Source organism: Eubalaena glacialis, chromosome 14 (assembly GCF_028564815.1).
Source record: "Eubalaena glacialis isolate mEubGla1 chromosome 14, mEubGla1.1.hap2.+ XY, whole genome shotgun sequence".
Classification (NCBI taxonomy): Eukaryota; Metazoa; Chordata; class Mammalia; order Artiodactyla; family Balaenidae; genus Eubalaena; species Eubalaena glacialis.
The window spans coordinates 8,174,927-8,196,751 of NC_083729.1; the positions used below are offsets into that span (position 1 = coordinate 8,174,927).

Below are 21,825 nucleotides of genomic sequence, written 5' to 3' on the forward strand. Positions count from 1 at the left end.
AATAAAATATTTGAAATATTTGCAAACATTTAGAAGTATTTCCAGTGCTACCACTTTGGCCTACAAAGGTAAATTTTATATTTACTTTCAGTTATTAAAATGCCTTTGTTGGGTTTCTCGTATATCTAAATAAATCTCAGTTAATTAAGCAGAGATGTTATTAATCTGAACATACTAAATAAAAACACAGTAGTTCTGGAAGAATATTAACTGCTAGGCAGATCATGAGTGAAGCCAAGTTGGCCTTATTCTAAATCCCAGTGTTTCAGAGCTGGAAAAGACCTGGTATTTACAGCACAATTATCTCTTTTTATAGATGAAGATACTGAGGCTCTCAGAGATGGAATGACTTGACCAAGCTCATAAAACTAATTTTCTGGCATGGTTGGACACAGAAATTAGATTTACTAAAGGGCCACTGATAATGTTTCACAAAACCATGTCATTAAAAGAAATAATAAAAAGAACAAAACAAATTCTTTCTTACCAACTGGACTTCACCAAAAGCACCTCTTCCAATAACTTTTACAACATCGTAGTCTTCTGCCTTCATCTGTAGACCTCTGATCTTTTTCACAATTTTCTCATCTACAGTAAAAAGATCACCATAATATCAATCACATTTATAAGCAACCTTTTAAAATAATCACCATATTTGTAAACAAATTTTTATTTCAAGAAACTGGGCTTTGTTTCCAGCTAAATCTGTCAGTTTTTAAATGTTGCTATTTAAAACTCTAAGACACATACACTTTACATCAAAGGACAAAAACTCTCTGGTTTAACACATATAAACACATTAATGACTACCAAAAAGTAGCAGTTAAACTATTCTGTTTCTGACTCTGTTGCTTGGCAAGTTATATGACAGCTGAAACTGTGATGATCCAGGCAATCCTGGAGTACACTCTGAATCATTGCAGAAAGCTGCTATGAAAGTACGCAAGGCTAATCTCAATCATGAATGCTGGTAGCTTACTTCTTTGAAAAACAGTAATCACATATTGTAGATTTGATAACTATAGATAAGATTTTTTAATTAGGAAAACAGCCTAGTCTCTGATTAATTCCAAATTAAAGAGCATACTGTGTTCACATAAAGTGTATACAATTATTTTGAGAATTTCTTATTCTCAGAATTCAACTTCATTTACAACTTCATTGCAACATCAATACTGGCATATATTAATAGTTACTACGTTTATGGCAATATCTGTTATCACATTATCTTTCATTAACTAGACTGAAATGTCTACATTTATACAAACATAAAGCTCATTAAGTCTTCTGGGTAATGTAAAGCTAAGTCTTAGAGTTGTTAACATTAATTGAAAACTTCTCTTGGAACTGCCATAAATGACCTGTCCTGAAATTCTAAGCAATCTTAATTTAATCAAAACCTTGAACTTTACCTACTTTACATACTTTAATTGATTTGGCAATTCTGCTTTGAAATAAAGAATATTAGTATTTAAATAAATCAAATGGCAAACTAAAAAAAATTTAAATTTAATAAGTTAAGTTATAAGTTTGTGGACTGTAATAATATTAATTAAACATAAATCTCTTATCAAAAGTAGAGTCATATCAAATATGAAGTTTACACATACTTACATCTATTTAAGAAATTATCTATATTTTTGTTTTTCCTCAAAGCAGGGAAATCCAAATCAAGGACCAAGGAATTTAAGCCATCCTGTTTAACAAAAAAATAAAAAGAGAAAAAAGAAAGTTGTTACAATTTTCAAGCATTCAAGATAAAAAGCCTTTAAATTTTATTGTTTTGCTCTCACTGAGTTAATGTTAATCCACCTTGATTTGAAATTGCCCCCAGTGGCACCATATCCAATAGCTTTAAATAGTTTCCTAACTTCTGCCAGAGAATATTAGGGTTGACCCTATCATGTTTTCCATTGTAGTTTTAGCCAAGAGAAAAATGTCATTTTAAAATATGCATCCACTATTATTTTTGCTAGTCAGATGTCTTTTCTCTCTTCCAATGTCCAGTAAAATTTTACCTAGCTTTTTACTTTAAGAAATACACCCAGACTAAGTTCCCATTCATTCAACAAGCATTAATTTTGTGCCTAGTGTATAAAAAGAATAGAAAATCTAAAAACAAGTGAGACACTAACTATCTTTACCCTCAGGAAATTCAGGCTCAAAACTAAATTTCCCCTAAAAACATGAAAACAGGATGATGCACTGTTCAGGTTTCTATTTTCTTCTGTAAGTTTCCTGTATTTTCCAGACTTTCTACAACAAGCATGCATTAAATTTATAATCAAAATATGAAAAAGTACATACATATAAGTTGGTGGGAGTGAAAAAAACTAGTAAGAAACAAACCAAGTCTCAAATTACTCAATGGATATGCTTGTGAAGAAAACAGTATTTTTAAAACACTAGTGCATATATTGTTTCATCCCCAAGTAACTGAGGAGGGCAGAAGGACATATTCTCATTTAAAAAATAAACAAACTAAAGTTCAGAGAGATTAAGTGACTTTGGCATGCCCAAGGTCTTGCTATTAGAAAACGATGTAGCAAAATACTACCTAAATCTTAGAGGTTCAATATACTTAACTCATCTCCCTCATCTTAACCACCAGTGGAAGCTTGGAAGGGGAAAGAAGGAACCTGGAGGAATGCAGAAAACAAAACAGTAATAAAGAGAACTTTTGAGGATCTGGGTAGGGAGAAAATGTGGGGAAAATTACATGCAAAACTTAGAAAGGTAACTTGAGTTTTTAATTTGCTAATTCTAGAAGAACTGAAAGTTATCACAGAGAAATGGAGTTACACAAAGATTAAATAACAGGAAAAAACTGGAATCAGTTTGTAAGTATTTTCCCATAATATACCCCACTAGTGTAGAGTCAGAGAGCTTTTTCAGCAGTTGCAACATTTGAACAGTTGCTCAACTCAGCAATAATACTATTTTGTTTTTTTTAAACCATTTCTTAAAGATCACATACTATTTCATTTGTGCATTAAGTTTTTTTGGTAATATTTATTTTTGAATAATACTAAAAAATACCTTAATTTGCTAATAATTTACATCAGAAGATAATGTAGGGGTAATACATATTTATATATTTACATTTATACTTAAGGTTCTATGTTTATAAATTTTTACATTTGAAACTTATTCTATTTAGTACCACTTTTTAAGAAACAAATTCTGAATTTTTAAAAGATACTAGAATTTTCAGTACACAAAATTGATACTGAGTTACAGTTGCTGGATTACCTCAAGACTTGAATGAAAGCCTATGTCTATGACCATCCTCATTAAGCAGTTTCATATAAACCTTAGGAGGTAAGATTTTTTTTCAGTGTCTTATGATTTCAACTGTGATTCTTTTCAGAGAAAGTGATACTAAAGCTAAGATAAAGAAACTTTTAAAAGAATAAAACTTATATTAAAGAAAAGCCTACAACCAAAACTTCAAAGCAATGAAGAAAATTAACACTATTTGTCCCTTTCCCTACTTTCAAATGCACAGAAATGACAGGAGAACATTTAAAAGTCATAGCCCCACTGAAAGGAAAAAAACACCACCACCACAAAACATTCAAGAACGAGAAAGAAAAATGCTAAGCAATGTAGGAGCTAAAGTAGGAGCTAAAGTCACAAAGATCTACTGGATTTCAGGGCAGAAAGCAGTAAGACCAATAATTGAGAATTAAAAGAACCTAAATGTGGTAATGGGCGAAAACCAGACTGATTACTGGGAAAACGGTAGCTGGAGTGAAAATCCCAGCTCCCAAAAAGACACTAAAAAAAAAATCTTATTGCCCAAGTTTCATATGAAACTGCATAAAGAGGTAGATCAGACACAGCTTTCAAGAAAATCTTAAGCTAAGCCCCCAGAGCTTGCCCAGTTACCAGATCTCCCGCATCTCTAATATCACTGGTTTAAAATATGTGAATCAGCTGTAGTACTGGAACTGACTTGGGTTGCCTGTATGTAAAAAGTTAGCACCAGAGGACAGCAGAGAGAAAAGTGATTTATCCTACTCTCTTTCTGAATAAACAGGTACAAGCCAACACCCAATTTTTCCCATTACAATCATCATGGTGGAAAAAAGTATGTATAGAATGGCCTATTTTCCTAACTTTTCCTAACACAGAGCCTTTTATACTTTAGTTGCCATGAAGGAATGAAGTATTGGACTTGATTTTACTCTCACTATAAACTGCTTCTAAATATCTAATTGTTTTTAAATCTCCAAATAAAATGCATCCACCGAGGAAAAAAAGAAAAAGAAAAAGAAAAAAAAGGAAGGAGGTTGGAAAGACTTCACCAACTTGGAATGTCTAAAGTGATAAGCAAAATGATGGAGACATCCTTCTAGGAATTTCAATTGTTAAATGCAGCAAATTATCTTTTAGCTGAAAGTTTCATAATGTTATGAGTTGTGAGTATATGGGTGGTATTTAAAGCCATAAAACTGGATAAGATCACTAAAGGAGTGAGTGTAGACAAATAAAAAAGGACCAAGGACTGAGTCCTGGGATACACCACTTATTAAGAGACTGTGGAGTACAGGAGACTGAGAAGCAAGCAGTAAAGGAGGGAGAAAATCAAGACTGCTGTGGTATCTTGGAAGCCAGATGAAGCATGTAGCAAAGAGGGAGAGAGTGATCCACAAAATCAATATGACTGGTAAGTCAAGTAAATCAAGACTGAGACATTAGACACTTTGAGGTCATCAGTGACTTCTATAAAAGCTATTTAGATCATAAATTTGTTATTTCCAAACCACCGTTCACCACTTTCTTAGCACTTGTTTTTCTATAATTGCTGCATGTTTAAAAAACAAAACAAAAACCTCCTTTAAGATGTTACTGGGAATTCCCTGGTGGTCCAGTGGTTAGGACTCCGCACTTTCACTGATGAGGGCGCAGGTTCAATCCCTGGTTGGGGAACTGAGATCCCACAAGCCGCAGTGCGCGGCCAAATTAAAAAAAAAAAATGTTACTGTGAGTTCACATTCATAGACCCTAAATAATACCAAGCATTCAACTTGACCATAAGTTATGTGATACCTTACAGTCTATCTACCAAAAACTATAACTAAATTACACAGGTCAATACAGTATTTATTATTAATAATAGGAACTTTTCTTGACTACTTTGTACCATGTGCTGAGCACAGCTCAAGCAATCAACATTTTAATCCTCACAACAATGTATAAACTAGGTACTCTTATTATACTCACATTTAGTAGGCACAGAAACTGAAGTTTAGAGAGGTTAAAAAACCTGCCCCAGCCAATACATTTTATAAGTGACAATATTAGAATTTTATGATACATTTATACTTTATTACTGAAATTAAAGTTAATAAAGTTATTCCTCTAACAGAGTACTGAACAATATCCACATTTTAAAGTTAAGACAACAAAATAGGAAACATATTTCTGTGTATCTGCTGTACAGATAAGTGACCAGGAAGTGTCATGTAAATGAATTTGTAATATTTACATTTTCGCCTTCTGTTATTACAACTCCAAATACAAACACAAAAGTAAAAACAGTGGGGCCAAACAAATCCATCGCTAGCGTATAAAATATAGATTTTAAAGCCCCCTATATGCATGCAGAAAACGTTCTGAATCTTATGGATACGCCATATTATTTTTTATAGTACACTTTCTATTTCACCTAGAAAAATCTAAGTAATATTAACTAATCTGCTATCATTTATCAACATCAGATGAATAAAATACGTAATGCTTATTTTACAATATAGCTTTGTAAGTACATTAGTTTAAGGTCTGTCAACCAAATTAATGACAAACTAAATTTATCCTGTCCCCTATCAAAAAAGAATATTTGAAGGAAAAAAAAGTTATCTAGGAAAATAAGAAATTAAAGAGTACTGGGTGAAAGTGTCCTGTACATATTTTGTGTGATACAAGTTAACTTCACCATAAGCTTAAGTAGCTAATTTAACAAAGCGTAAGAACTGTTTTCTGGTTTGCTTTTATGAATCTTTACCTATAGCTATAGTAAAATCAGCTCTTAAAGCTCTCTACAAAACAATATAGGTTGTACATTAATGAAGTAATAGGTGTCTAAGAGAGTAAAATTCATATTTAGAACAGTTAAGGGAATATTATAACAAAAACTTGCTTAAAACCTGAACTCTGAATTGTGGGGAAGGGGAACCTCTGAACAAAGAATACAGTTCCCACTGATCTTAAGCCTTTCATGCTATATATCAATACATATAGTATATATACTTTGTGTGTGTGTGTGTGTGTGTGTGTGTGTGTTATACATCATTAAAATTGTTTTGAATGTACTGGACAACAATCAATTAACTGACAAGATAAAAACATCACAGGGGCAAATAAACAGTAAAACATTTAAAAACCTGTATGCCATCACTATTCTCAGGCATTTTCACATACCTTATCTAATATACTGTCTACTTCATCAGGGAGGAAGTATGAGACAAAAATTAGTTAAAAACTCCCCAAGTTTGCTAAATTTCAACGAAGGTTTTCTATTATAGAGACTTATCCTCCAAACACTTTTAAATCCTTATTTGTGTTTGAAGTGCTGGGAGGGAAGGGGTCTTGTGGAGTCATACAACCTTATATTCTGTATCCCATCTTCCAAGTAAAGAAAAATACGTTTCTTGTAATTTTTAAAACCAATCCAGCAATTGTAAAGGAGAAGTGGAACTGCACTGCTGAGTGAATCTGAGATGGAATTAAAAGAATTTCAAACACAAAACTGTCCTTCCCTATTATTAGACATGTCACTATTATTTGATATGTCACTACAGTTCTCACTAATATTTTTTAAAACTACAGAGATTTAACTCTTTCATTTTATATCCCACATAAAAACAATCACTGAAAATATTTCAGTATCACATCCATTATACTCACAAACATAATATCCTCAGTTTTCCAGTCAAATATTAATCAAGTCTAAACAATGAACTTCTTAAGGCACAACCAAGTACTTTACAAACCAAGTTCACAGGAAAATTAAAGGGCAAAAATATATACCCACAAATCACACTAGGAAATCAACATTCATTAAGCACCTACTTTGTGCCAGAGAGAGTAGAATCACTTTCTCATTTAATTCTCATAAAAACCCCCACTGGAAAAGGAATGTATTAGGAAATGGAAAAGTGTTTTGGGACAGAGCCATTTTGGTACATAACAAAAGCAAAAGTTGTAATCAGAAGTAGCTCTTTCTGCTACCCATACAACTACCACTAGGAACAGTGAAGAACATTTCAGCAAAACAAAAATAGTTGTTGGTGGTTGTTTTTAAAGAACATTCTCTTTTCTCCCTCTGACTACTTATGTAGCTGTACAGACTCAATGGCCCACCTATCTATCTATCTATTTATGGCTGCGTTGGGTCTTCGTTGCTGCGCGCGGGCTTTCTCTAGTTGCGCCGAGCGGGGGCTACTCTTCGTTGCGGTGCGCGGGCTTCTCACTGCGGTGGTTTCTCTTGTTGTGGAGCACGGGCTCTAGGCGCACAAGCTTCTGTAGTTGTGGCACACGAGCTCAGTAGTTGTGGCTCGCGGGCTCTAGAGCGCAGGCTCAGTAGTTGTGGCACATGCGCTTAGTTGCTCCGCGGCATGTGGGATCTTCCCGGACCAGGGCTCGAACCTGTGTCCCCTGCACTGGCAGGCGGATTCTTAACGACTGCACTACAAGGGAAGTCCCTGGCCCACCTACTTTTAGTGAAAAAGCAAAATATTCTTCTCAGTAGAACTACAGAAGCAAGGTGTACCTCTTCCTTACCCAGGAAGCAGTATTTCTTCTACACATCTGAGGGAATTTTTTTTTTTAAGTAACACTTCTAAAAATTAGAAAAAATTTTAAAACCTTTTAGATTCAATATCTGTCCCATCTCTCTTTTGTCCACTGTATGTGCACTTCCCTACAAATAGAAGACGTGAGCAAGTCTTGGTAAGGGAATCTAATGCACTATATTTTGGTCTGTTTTACATTTTGGTAGTCTATAAATTTTTATTTGGCAGAGAAAAGGTCTCATTGCTAAAACAATTTGAAAACTAATAGTTTAGGCAAACCTAAAGTTTCTAAAGGCTGATTACCATCATTTCATACACAATTCCTCTGCTTATTGATCAATTTCTGGCAATAACAGTACTTCAAGTAGGAACAATTTCTTGTCAATTTAGAGACACGTTAGTATCACTGGTTTAAAAGAAAATTACTTAAAAACACTGAACATAAAATCATCCTTAATTGGAACTCACAAATAGCCATAATTTATCCTACACTCAAAGGGAGTAGTTAGCGAAACAAACACATATGTGAACTTTATTCTGAGAACCATCTTCTATGGCTGATAGCTCTATCGACTTCTACCCTGGGACTCAGTACCATATTTCCAAGTGCCCAACAAATATCCAACGGACCTCAGAAATCTCCCAAGTTGGGTAAATGTACTCAATGGGAATGTATAAGATGATCCACTGAGGTGCAAGAAGAAAATATTACAATTTTACACATTTAAGCTTAAAAAATTGTAAGTTTAACATAGAGGTTTTCAGCAACATCTCACTCTTGTTAGCTTTCATTGAATTGTGACATACTACAGCTTACATGTACCCAGATTTTTAAAACTTTACTAGTAGAAAGATTACCAAGCAGATTAAAAAGCATTCCATTTTGGGGTGCAGACATATGCCAAGGCTTACCAAACTGTACAATTTCATTATGTACAATTTATTTTATGTCAATTACACCTCAATAAAGCTATTTTTAAAGTGAATGTAATGTATATAATCACAGATTTAAGATAATACCAAAATGCAATTAGTACAAACAGAAAGAAAACGGCAGTATTAACTCTTAACCTACTCTTTATATAAGCTCTTATTGCCCAAACTATGGGGCTAAAAACAATGGCAAGCTAATCACACCACTGCCCCCCAAATTAAAAATTACCTAAAGCCTATTTGAAATATGGAATTACATCCATAATCATTAATGATGTACTGCTATAATCTGAATTTCTATAACACAAATTATCCCACATGTAACTGGAAAGTGAGGGAATAATTCAATTAAGTAAAATATGTGATTTTTTCCAGCTTGTTAATGTTTTTAAATGATGGGCAAGCTTTCTCAAGTCAAAGAGAAAGCCTTAGCAATATAGGATGACATTAAGAAAAAAGCCAAATATCACGCAGAAATGCCTTACTAAAGTACAAATAGTAGCTTCAAAAACCCCTACACTGTTCATGACATTAAGCTATCTAGTAAGGTTACAAGTGCAGATGAAAAAGCTGAGAAGATATTTTTCCTTTGTTAAAAACAAACAGAAACCTGATAAAGAAGGCTATAGAAATAAAGGCCTTCATAGGCCTAAATCTCAAAGAAAAAAGCTCAAGCCTCAGGGTTTAAGGCTACAGATATTCAAATGTCTGTGATGCTGGGTACAAATGCCAGCAGAGATTTAACTTTGTTGCTATTTTTATTTGAATTATTGTTTTTGTTAGTGTTATGGTTAAAATTTGTATAGGTTTTGCACAGTCTGTTCCTACTCTATTATTCTCATAAGCCGTGTTATTTATGGTGCATGATTTTTGCAGAACACAAAGCTTTCCAGAAATTCATATTTCATGTTAATGACTGAAGCCATCACAATTTAAAACCTAAACAGGAACATGAAAAAAAATCTCTATAATTATTTGCATAATATTTAATGCCTGTGTGCTACCCAGAATTTTACAAATTTTCATTGAGCTTAATGATAAATGTTTGAAAGCCTTGTGTTTTAGTTTTGTTTCTTTTTTTAAATTATTTTTATTTTTAATTTATTTTTTATTAAAATAAAAAAATAAAACTTGTTTCTTTAACATCAAAAAAAGGTTTCTTTTTTTGTTTTTTTGTTTTTAATTCAGACATCATTGGGAAACACTGGATTTTTCTAATGGCTGAAATGTTATGAAAAACAATATGGTAAAAAACTAAAATACATTTTCTTGAGACCAAGTATCTTTGGAACGCACACAGAAAAAAAAAATTGAAAAGTTGATGTAATAAGCAACAAAATAAATTACTCCATAAGAGAGGGTTACTACACAATTGGAAGAAAGTACACACTTTTTCTAACCTGATCAGTTAAAATACGGTTGGATACTGTTGTAATGAAAATATACTGTATTCTCAATAGTAAATTACTTCTTTAATAAAACTATATTTGGGGCTTCCCTGGTGGCGCAGTGGTTGAGAGTCTGCCTGCCAATGCAGGGGACACGGGTTCGAGCCCTGGTCTGGGAAGATCCTACATGCCGCGGAGCAACTAGGCCCGTGAGCCACAATTACTGAGCCTGCGCGTCTGGAGCCTGTGCTCCGCAACAAGAGAGGCCGCGATGGTGAGGGCCCCGCGCACCGCGATGAAAAGTGGCCCCCACTTGCCGCAGCTAGAGAAAGCCCTCGCACAGAAACGAAGACCCAACACAGCCAAAAATAAATAAATTAATTAAAAAAAATTTTTTTTTTAAAAACTATATTTGAAGGAAAAACCTCTGTAACAGTAACCATTGAGAGAACTGATACTTCAGCTGAAATACAAAACTGCCTCTAGAACTACATTACATATAGTATATACATGCAATTCATTCACTGAACAGCTTTTACAACTAAGAAATTAAATCCGTAAGAGGACAAAGTGCTATGTCATCAACACTGTAAAATTTATAAAAATAAGACTGTTAAAGTGTAACAGAATTTTTCAATTCTTTGTAGTGAGATGAAGAACGACCATAAAAAATTTTAATTTCACATAAAAGTTTTCTAGCTATCTTGTCACAATGAACTTTTAAAAGTTATTGAACTTAGAGATGAATTACCATTTTCCTTCTATTCTATAAAAAGGCAAGTGTTCCAAATCTGATCTTGCCTATGATAACGAGGACTTATTATAGTATGCTGGCGAACATTTGGAGGAAAAATTAATAGATTTTGTCTCAGTAAAGGTAATATGTTAACAAGTGAGAAAAGAAAAGAAAAACTTTCTTTTTAGAAGAAATTCTTGCTATGGAAGGAATATTTTTGAAAAGGGTGTGTCTGGAAATGTTTCCATCCATATGTGAATTTTGTAGATAATAAGATGCTTGGCCTATTAAAATTGTTTTTTAACTTTCACATCCATGTTTTTAAAATTTGAAAACATAATTTTCTGACCCAGTTAAAGATGTTCAGCCATATGTTAAAATATAAAAATAAATTATTTCTGATTTGCTTTCAAAAACTGGCCTCATCAGAGAAAACAGCAATTTACTAACCGAATTTCAACAACCACACAAAAAAGTTGTATAACTAGTGGACGGAACTGGAAAATGAGTGTTGTGATTAATAACTGCAGCCACTGATATACTGTGCTTCTTCCACTTGTATCCATATATCTTTGTGAAATTAAAAAAAAAAAAAATCCTGATAGTCCTTAAAACGCAGTAGCAAAATAAACTGAACTTCAAACCTGATTTTCAATTCACTGTAACAACATGAAGCCAAAACTTTTAAAAGCAATTAAGCATATTTAATTTAATGAGAAAAGTTTTTCTGGTGTCATAAATATCTCAAAAATATGTTTATAGATTTAGCTTATACTTTTGAACTCCTGTTTTATGTGTATTTTATAACGTACACAGTATTTTAATAGATGTACACAAATTATAAATAAGACATGTCTATTTGAAGATATTTCAAAACTCTTTTACTGATGGAATACAAGAGTAATAGTTTGGAGATCACAAATTCCTTAAATGTACTGAATTTTTTATTATCCTTAAAGGTAAACATTTTTATTTTTCATATTTAAAGTAGCAAATATATGCCCCAAGACTGTTGGGTAAATAAATATTCAGCCAGCATCTTGGCATCAACATATCCAAAACAATTCATATTTTCTCATTCAAATCTTACCTACTCTCTATCTAATAAGCAGTGACATTTTATGTAAGTCAGATTCAGAAATCCTTTTCTTTGTCCTTTACATCAAGTCATTCCCTCTGTACTGCTGATACTTCCTCTAAGGTCTCACAGGTGCTTCCTTCTCTACTCCATTCCCCATTATGCTTTGCTCAGATTCTGATTATTTATTACCTACTAACTTGTTTCCTTGCCTTTAATCACCCACTGCTCCAGCCCATCTCCAGCCTACTATTAAGTAGTCAATCTTCTTGAAATTTAAATCTGTACATTTCATGCCCTCCTTAAAATTATTTGACAGCTTACAAATGCTTAGAAAAGAAAACCCTTAACTAGCATTCAAACTTCTGTGCCAACTGGCCCCACCAACCTTCTGCAATCTTACTTCCCATTGTTCTACTATTCTTCACTCATATTTGCTCTAGATCTGTACTGTCCAATACAGAAGCCACTGGCTACGGGGTGGCCATTGAGCACTTGAAATGCGATAGCCCAACTTGAGATATGCTGTAACTATAAAATACACACTGGATTTCAAAGACTTAGTACCAAAATAAGAATGTAAAATATCTCATTAATATTTTTTAATATTTTTTACATGTTAAAATAATATTTGGGTTATACTGGGTTAAATACATTATTAAAATTAATTTCACCTTTCTATTTTTTAAAATATGACTACCAGAAAAATTTTAATTTTATATTTGACTCACATTATATCTCTATTTGAGAGCATTGCCTAGACCAACAAAACTTTAACCTTTCACACTGATCTTTCTACCCTCATAACTTTGCTTATATCAGTCTTTCACCACAGAACATTCAACACTTACTAATCATTTGTCAAGGGGCAACCATGTACCACGACTGAATGCTAAGCATAAGAAAATGTTCTTCATGATCATCTCTACTTGCCAAATCTTATCTCTGCTTCAAGACCAGCTCAAATGCAGTTTATTTCCATGAAGCCCTCCTTGATATGCCAGGATAAAAATTTCCCATCTTTTGAAATTTGACATATTACATGTTCTTCAATGAACATGTCACTTTCTACTTACAACAGTTATTCCTACACAGTGCTTATCACATCTATTAGCTGTAAATTCCTTAAGTACAGAATTCTTCAAATTCAATTTGATTCCTCTAATGGTTCTGTCATAAAACCTTACACAGATAAGAGTCTGCCCTCAAACACTGGTGATACAATTATCTAAGATTAAATAAGTTACACTTAGTAAAGCAAGAAAGTAGGTATTTATGTTAGTATTATTCACATAGATATGCAATTCAATTATTATCTTGAACTTCTTTATGACCATTCCTTTCACCTTCCTGCTCTAGCTGAAACCTTACTTTTCCCCTTGATGACACTACCTACCTTACATTACAACCCTCTCAAATGGTAGATCTTGCAGGTGGGGTAAATGTTCTCTTTGCTTCTAGTGGTCAATCTTAGATCACTCTTCCTCTTTCTGCAAACTGTGAGCTTTGAAACACATCATCAGCCACCCACCACGTCCCTTCTTATGCACCCGCCACCCACCGTCACTGACCCTCAGTCTCTGAAGATTTTAGTTCCTTGCTAACTGACACACTCTCTAACACTAATCCTGTCATAATTCTTGGTGATGTCATTATACTCCTAGATATCCTAATACTCTGGACAATCCACTTGTGTGGTGTCCTTAACCTTATCATTACCAATAATTGCAACACCTCATAATCTCAATTTTAAATATCCTACTCATTGACCACCACCTCCTATCTTTCTAGCTCACTCTAATACTTCAACTCCAACAATCTTTTGACTCAAAAGGGACCTTCAATCCAGATCCTATCATTTTCCACTGTCCTTCATCCTCTCCACTCTTATGTTTACTCTTTACATAATTCGTATTCCAGTCAATCATCATAATCACTGCCCTGTGCTTACCCTCGTGCTCCTCTTAATCATACTCTCCTGGAAGAACTACATCACTGGTGAAATCCAACTCTCTCTACTCAGTACTTGCGCCTCCAGAACTAAATGTGACTTAAAAAACACACAACCATGCACAAGTGGCCCTCTGCTGACTGACAATCCTAGACTATCTCCCTGGTCCATTCTCTCTCCCACTCTCCTGCATGATTTCACACTTTCTCCTCTCTTCTCAAACCTCAAAAATCTCCTCTCCCAACCTCATTCTCAGCTAAGGTCTTGGCTTCTTACATCAACTGAGAACTTACACAAGCTCTCATCACCAAATCTGTTCATATTCCCGCATTTGTACCCATATATTCTTTCTTTTCTGCCATTATATTATATATTAATTACATTACATTATATTCATAGTTACAGCCAACCCCTCACCCATACACTACATCTCCCATCCCCTCCTACCTCCTAACAGACAACACTGTAACTACTCCCCTCTGCCCCCACCACAGCCAACCTATCATCTCTTCATCTTTTATTCTCTATTTGATTACTGCCACTGGCATATTATTTCTTCTGCTCTTAAGAAAATAAAATCCCTTGACTCTATTTCCCATACAGTTATCATTCTATTTCTCCCTTTGCCTTTATAGAGAAATTCCTTGAAAGAGAAATCTACGCTATCACCCCCGATCTTTTCTCTTCCTATTCTCTTTAGAACTCGCTCCAATCAATCCCCCCCAACCACCACCACCACCGCCCACCACCACCGCCACCACCCTATCTAAAAAGTTTTTCTCAAGCTTATCAATGACCTCCACATTTCAAATCCAATTATCATTTCTCAATCCACATTTTACTTGACCTATAAGCTTATTTGAACAATCCTTCATTATCTACTTCTTAAAAATCTTTCTTCATTAACTTTGATGAAAATGCATTCACATGGTTTTCCATGTATCTCTCTGGTTGCCCTTTCTCAGTCTCTTTTGCTGATTTTCTCCTCAGTCCTTGGGCCTCTTCTCTTTTAAATACACTCACTCCATAGGAGATCTCATCTCATCTTTAAGTACCGATGGCTTTCAAATTCATTATCGCTATTCAAGATACTTAAAATTCTGAATTCTAGACCCATATCTCCACTTCAGGATGTCTAATAAATATCTTAAATGACAATATCCAAAATTGTACCCCTACCTCTTTCCACTGCAACCACTTCCTCTTTTAGTCTTCCACATCTCAGTCAACGGCAATTCCATCCTTCCAAATACTCAGGTCAACAACTCTGGCGTCAAGCTTGACTTCTTTCTGTCAAGAGCCTAAGTCCAAACACCTACAAATCCTGCCAGCATTGCCTTCAAAATGAATTCATAATTCCACCAGTTTTCACTACCCCTACTACCATCACACTAGTTCAAGACACCACCCTATGAATTATTGCAAAAGCCTACTTATCAGGTCTCCCTGCTTCCAGCTTTGCCCTTCCTTTCTCCTTCATATTATTTTCAAGGAACACAGAGATGATCCCATCACTCCTCTACTCAAAACCTCCAATGCCTTCCATTTCATTGAGAGTAAAGCGCAGATTCCCTGCTATGACCTATGAGGCTCTTCATGATCATACTTCACCCACTTAATTGGTTAACTCTCAAGCCTCATCCCCTATTAGTTTCATTCTCACTCATTCTACTCCAGCCACACTGGCCTTCTAAAGGTTTTTAAAATCACAACAGGGGCCCTACACAAGGAATAAGTGGAACAGAGTAGGAAGGTAGTTCGGCAGCTGCCAGGGCCTTCACAAGACGGTACATCTGAGCAACATCACATTTCGGTGGGGTGGTGAGCTGGCTGCATATGAAAGAACTGAGCAAATTAGTAACTATATGATAATAGGAACCAGCTCTTAATTTTGGGAGAAGAGGTACAAATGTGGGGGAAAAAAGAGCTAGAATGAATACAGGGTGTTGGGCTGAACTGGAGGTATAAGTGTAAATTTGTGATTTCCAATATATAAAGACATATAAAAATATATATGTAGATATCTATGTGGGTGTACACACAGACACCCCCATGTTTCCTTGACCTGTCCACTGCAAGGGTCTGAGTGCAGAGACAGTTCACCAGCCATGAGCTTACCTGCCACCCAGACCATGGTTTTGAAATACTCTTCTCCACTAAAAAAAATTAGGGCTCCTTGGAGAAATAGCTGATTCCAGAACTAGAACAGGAAAATTTTAAGATGACCTTGTGCCAAAAGGAGGTGCACAGATGATAAAACTGCATAGAACTATACATATGCATTGTATCAATGTCAATATCCTCATTTTGTTAATGTACTATAGTTATGTAAGATATAAACATTGGAGGAAATTAGGTGAAGGGTACACAGGACCATTCTGGACTATTTTTGCAACTTCCTGTGAATTTATAATTACTTCAAGATACAAGTTTTTTAAAAAAGTAAAGGGAATTCCCTGGCTGTCCAGTGGTTAGGACTTTGCACTTCCGCTGCAGTGGGCATGGGTTCGATCTCTGGTCAGGGAACTAAGATCCCACATGCTGCAGCCAAAAAATCTTTTTTAAAAAGTTAAAAAGAGATATTAATTAATTCTCTTTCTTACAGTAAAATGCCAACTAATAAAAGTCAAAGGAACACTTGAATCAGAATATCACCCTTTGGCAACCACCATAGCAAAAATTAATTTAGGTGAAAAACATCAATGGATGCTAAAACTAGTGGATTGAAGTGGGAATAGAAACATGATTTTACATAGTCTCAAAGTATCTCCCCACAAAATACTTATTAATTATGGGGTGGGAGGCGCTAGAAACTTGAAAGACATCATCTTTAATCAAGTGATCTAAAGTTAACACTACCTAATAGGATAAACTGTATGCCACCAAAAAGGATTCATTAAGAAGAAAACAACATAACTTCTGTGAAACTGCAGCCAGAAATACATATCTTGAGTCTAGTCATCAGGAAACATTAGACAACCCAAATTGCGAGATAGTCTACAAAATGAGTGGCTTGTAATCTTCAGTATGTGAACAAATGAAAATCAAGAGAGATTGAGGAACTGTTCCAAATTGAAGGAGATTAAAGAGACATGAGAGCTGGATGCAATTCATGGTCCTGGATTAGATCCTTTTTGTCTCAAGGACATTATTTGGGCAATTAACAAAACTTGAATGAGGTCTCTAGCAAAGTGTACACAGAAGTGTTTTTTAACTTTGCTGTAGTTTGAAATTGTTACCAAATTTAAAGTGTTTTTTTAAAAAACCACACCAAGGCATGTTCCTGACTCATGGCCTTTGGATTTGCTATTTCCTTCTGTCTGGAATGCTCACATCCACGTTTCTGCATGCCCAGCTCTCTTACTTCCACCAGGTTTTTACTTAAAAGGCACCTTCTAAACTATCAACACCCTATATAGTCATATCTTCCTCCTTTTTTTACTCTTTTCTCTTTACCATAAATCACTATCTTACATACAATTATCTTAATTATTTATTATTATCTGGCTGCCCATTAAAATCTAAACTGATGGCAAGGAATTTTTATCTATTTTGTTCACTGTTACATTCCCAGGGCCTAATCCAGGCCTAAACCAGGACTTGGCACATGGTAGTTGCAAATAAATATTTAGTAAATGACTGAAGGTACACAAAGTCCTTGGAACACACAGGACTTAAGATACAATTACAAAATAAGTTCCCTTTCACAATCATAGCAAAGGAATACTAAAACAGGTAAAAAGAACTCTACTGTTAAATTTGATAGTTCTGGGATATCATTTTGACAAATATGTCTATAGCACAGATGAATGAGATAATGTCCCTGCTCTAAAGAGCTTAGTAAGCAAACCTATTTCCATCAGAAACAAAGCTGTAGTACTGCAGTCAGCTAATACAGCAAGAAAATATCTACCAACAGCATGTACAACATACAGTATAAACAATCCAAATGCTGACAGACAAGAGTTAGCTGTATCAGACTTGATTGAAAAATACAGATACAAGTTTTCTCTTGGGAAAAAGAATGATGGTAAACTCATATTCATATTAAGTCAATGGTGTGAACCACAGGACATACGTAAGTAGAGGTCTCTGATATTTTATTACCATATTTCCTTGAAAAACTATTGATACCAAGACTATAATTAAGCTAACCACAATGATCTCAAGTAGTTTACAGTATAATAAAACATACTGAATTGTTTGCATTTAAGAAAAAAGTATAAGTCCAAAAATCTGCAAAATGATCTAACAGTTTCTATATATAATATAAAGTGGTCAAATCAGTAGCATCTCACTTTATAAATGCTATTGTCTCCTATGGCACTAGGTAATACAGCTGATCTTCCTTTCTTGAATAATTGTCACCAAAATGACAGGCAATAATATCTTAATACAAACATATCTGAATCTAACCCAATACTTCTAAAAATGAAACACATACACACAAAACTGTATGTATGTGCGCATGTACATATATATGTATTAATAAACATGGTTTGATAATCATTAATTAGCTATACACATGACCCCCATCCATCTTACAAACTAACAGTGAATGAAATCCAAATGTATAAATACAATTCTAATTTCAAATAGAAATAGTATTACAAATTAGGGTTCTATACCCAGAAACCTTATTTCACTCACTCTCCTCAACAACTGCCAAAAAGTAGTAACAACAAAAAATAAAAGAACATAAAACACAAAAAGGTAGTTTAACATTCCTAAGTGTGAAACCAATCATTTAATATAAAAGCTGTGTCAACATTTTTTGAGGGGTTTTATGAATGGGCTGAACTAATTAAGTAAAATAAAAGTCAAACTAAGATGGCCTAAAGATACTTTCTTTTCCTGGTAAACTTCCCTGTAACAAGTATTGGCATGTTTTATTTCTCCTTCTAACTTAGTCCACACTATGGTAATCTGATCCCAAAATCTGGGGAATTTTTTAAGGGATGTAGTGTAACTATATTTGCGTTACCTGTGTTACCACTGACTGCAACCCTCAGGAAATCCTAAATATGAGTTTGGCCATTACTGTAAAGTCTTACTTACAATAAAATAAGTTTTCTTTTAAAAGGTTAAAGTTGGAGTTGGGATCAAAAGTCAAGCAAATTTTAAGTGGGAGATTCCTGTACTTAGTCATATGGTTCAGACTTCAGACTTCATAACTGCCAACATTATTGTAGTATATGTAACACTGAGAGAATTCTGAGGGCACAAAAGTCTCTGACTCCTAGATAAATTCTCAATATAAAAGGCAAATAACCAGATTTATATAAAGGTCATCATACTGCAAGCATGAATACCATACAATATTCCGTTTTGTAATTATTCTTGAGAACACAAAATGTTTTATATTTCAGCATGTTCAACATTACAACTTACTATAAATCCATGCTTTATAGCCAAATTTATAAAAATATATGACGCAAGAATCATAGGTTGTATATAAGAGACACAGTGAGCACAACTGCTATTGACAATTATTTTAAGTTACACTAAATTACTTAATTTACTAGAATCTTGACCCATATAAATGATACACACTAATTCTCATCTATCCTCATTTTAGTGATAAACACAGCAAGGAAGATTCTGCCTCTGTGAAAGAGATCTATCTGTTGGAAGAGTCCAAATCTATTCAGGACAATGAATCTAATCTGTCCCAAATCTAAACCTATATCCTAGATTTTACCAATAATACATTTAGTTCCCTAATTTACTCCTCTCTCAACTGGCTCTGAATTCAGCCTAAGAATAACTGCTACATATCAAACCCCTAAAATTCCAATATCTGGTACACTGAACTGAGACTCTTAAAAAAGAAACATGTAATTCATGGACAATGTAACAGGGAGATTTCTACCTCCACCAACTACCGACTTAATGCTGCAAGCCAATCCTACCACTGAGACTAAAATTGGAAAGAAGGGAAGGAGGCACAAGGAGGTGAGCCTAAATCATCTAAGCAGATGTTCATATACAATGTCCAGCAGTCAGTCAAGCATTAGGAATCATACCAGAGATAAAACTATCATTAAAACCTAGAAAAAATTTTTTAAAAAATCAGACCCACAAAAGAGCCAGAAATTTAACACAAACTTCAAAATCACCACTACTAATATGTTCATGATAGTAAGATGGAGAATTTCAGCAGAGAACCTGAAATTTTATTAAATAATCAAATGAAAATTCTAAAACTTAAAAACAGATGAAATTAAGAATTCAATAGACAGATTAGACACAACTATGCCCTTTAGTGAATTGCCTAAAACCTTTAAAACATTTTTCTACTGATATTTGAGGTTGTATGGTGAATTTACACAAGCTCTTTATATTAAGAATATTATTGCATTATCTACCTTCTGGGGCATATGGTTTTTCCCAGTTTGTTATCTTTTAACTTTCTTTCTCTTTTAGTTGTGTTCACTTTCAGCAAATAAAAACTACAATTTTGTCTTCATGATTGCTTTCATATCAGTTATGTTTAGATCAGATAGGCATTTCATATAGCTTCATGCTGTTTATGGTTTTATATTTTACCTTTATCCCCAACCCGTCTGACTATTTGGAATTTATTTTGGTGCACGTTATAACGAGAGAAAATAACCTCATTTTTTCCCTCAAATATTTAACCAACTTTTTAAGGAAAGCTTCTCATTATAATCATAAACTTATATTTTGTTCTTATTGTAAAACTGTGTAACACTAATTGAAATGTGGGAAATAACAAAAAATAAATTCTAGCCTTTTCCTAGAGCCTGCATAAATATATAAACATGCATTTTAAGAATATCATTTGGTACTTAGATGTAAGTAATTAAAATGACTTAAAAGTCCTTTAGTATGGGTAATGGATAAATAATTTATAACACATCCAATGGAATACTACAGAGCTATTAAGAAGAATGAAGTAATAGGACAGAATAAACTGATGAGGATGATTATAAAATTTTTATGACCTTTTTGTTTAAAATTTTGCTAGTTCTTTAATGTTTTATTTTCTCGATATAAGGGACACTTTTTCTCTTTTCTCATAAGCTATTTATAACTTACAGCAATTCAATAAATTATACCATTGTAAACAGAAATAAAACATTAATTTTTCTCCCCCCGCAAAAAAAAAAAGAATGAAGTAGATTTAAATGTGAAAAGAGTATATTGCTTAATGAATAAAACATATTATGATATTTTTAAATGGATAAGAAAAAACTATTCAGTCAGTAATATGCATTTCTGGGCTTCCGTGGTGGCGCAGTGGTTGAGAATCTGCCTGCTAATGCAGGGGACACGGGTTCGAGCCCTGGTCTGGGAAGATCCCACATGCCGCGGAGCAACTAGGCCCGTGAGCCACAACTACTGAGCCTGCGCGTCTGGAGCCCGTGCTCCGCAACAAGAGAGGCCGCGATAGTGAGAGGCCCGCGCACCGCGATGAAGAGCGGCCCCCACTTGCCGCAACTGGAGAAAGCCCTAGCACAGAAATGAAGACCCAACATAGCAATCAATCAATCAGTCAATAAATAAATCTTTAAAAAAATAAAAAAATAAAAAATAATATGCATTTCAGAGTAACAATAATGCTCTCCTCATAGTCCAACGTAGCAATTAAAAACATTACCACAATGTGTTTTGATTTGCTGCTCTTTTTTTTAACCAATTTTAATTTTGACTGACCTATATGCTTTGTCTACATGTTCTATAAAGGAACTGATTCAGACTTTGCATATCCGGCTTTTTAGTCACTATTATACACTGAAACACAGGACTGTTAAGTACATTTAAAATATCATATGAATGGTTTAGGACTACATTTGCTGGCACCAATATAATTTTCAACATATAACGTGCTATATTCCATAAATAAGGTCTCATATCCTCCACATTTTACAGGACATCAAATCCAGTAAGTTTAGAAAACAAAATATTAACTATAC

The 21,825-nt window shown here is 34.2% G+C and overlaps 1 protein-coding gene across 1 annotated transcript in view; it reads right to left on the minus strand.

The window, feature by feature from the left end:
- ROCK2 (Rho associated coiled-coil containing protein kinase 2) overlaps nt 1–21,825 on the minus strand; it is a 136,926-nt gene that overhangs the window by 81,118 nt on the left and 33,983 nt on the right. The window contains exons 2-3 of the mRNA XM_061210446.1: nt 1,615–1,696; nt 488–588 (exon numbers count right to left, since the gene is read on the minus strand). Of these exons, the coding sequence (XP_061066429.1) occupies nt 488–588; nt 1,615–1,696 (183 nt within the window). The remainder of the gene's footprint in view (nt 1–487; nt 589–1,614; nt 1,697–21,825) is intronic.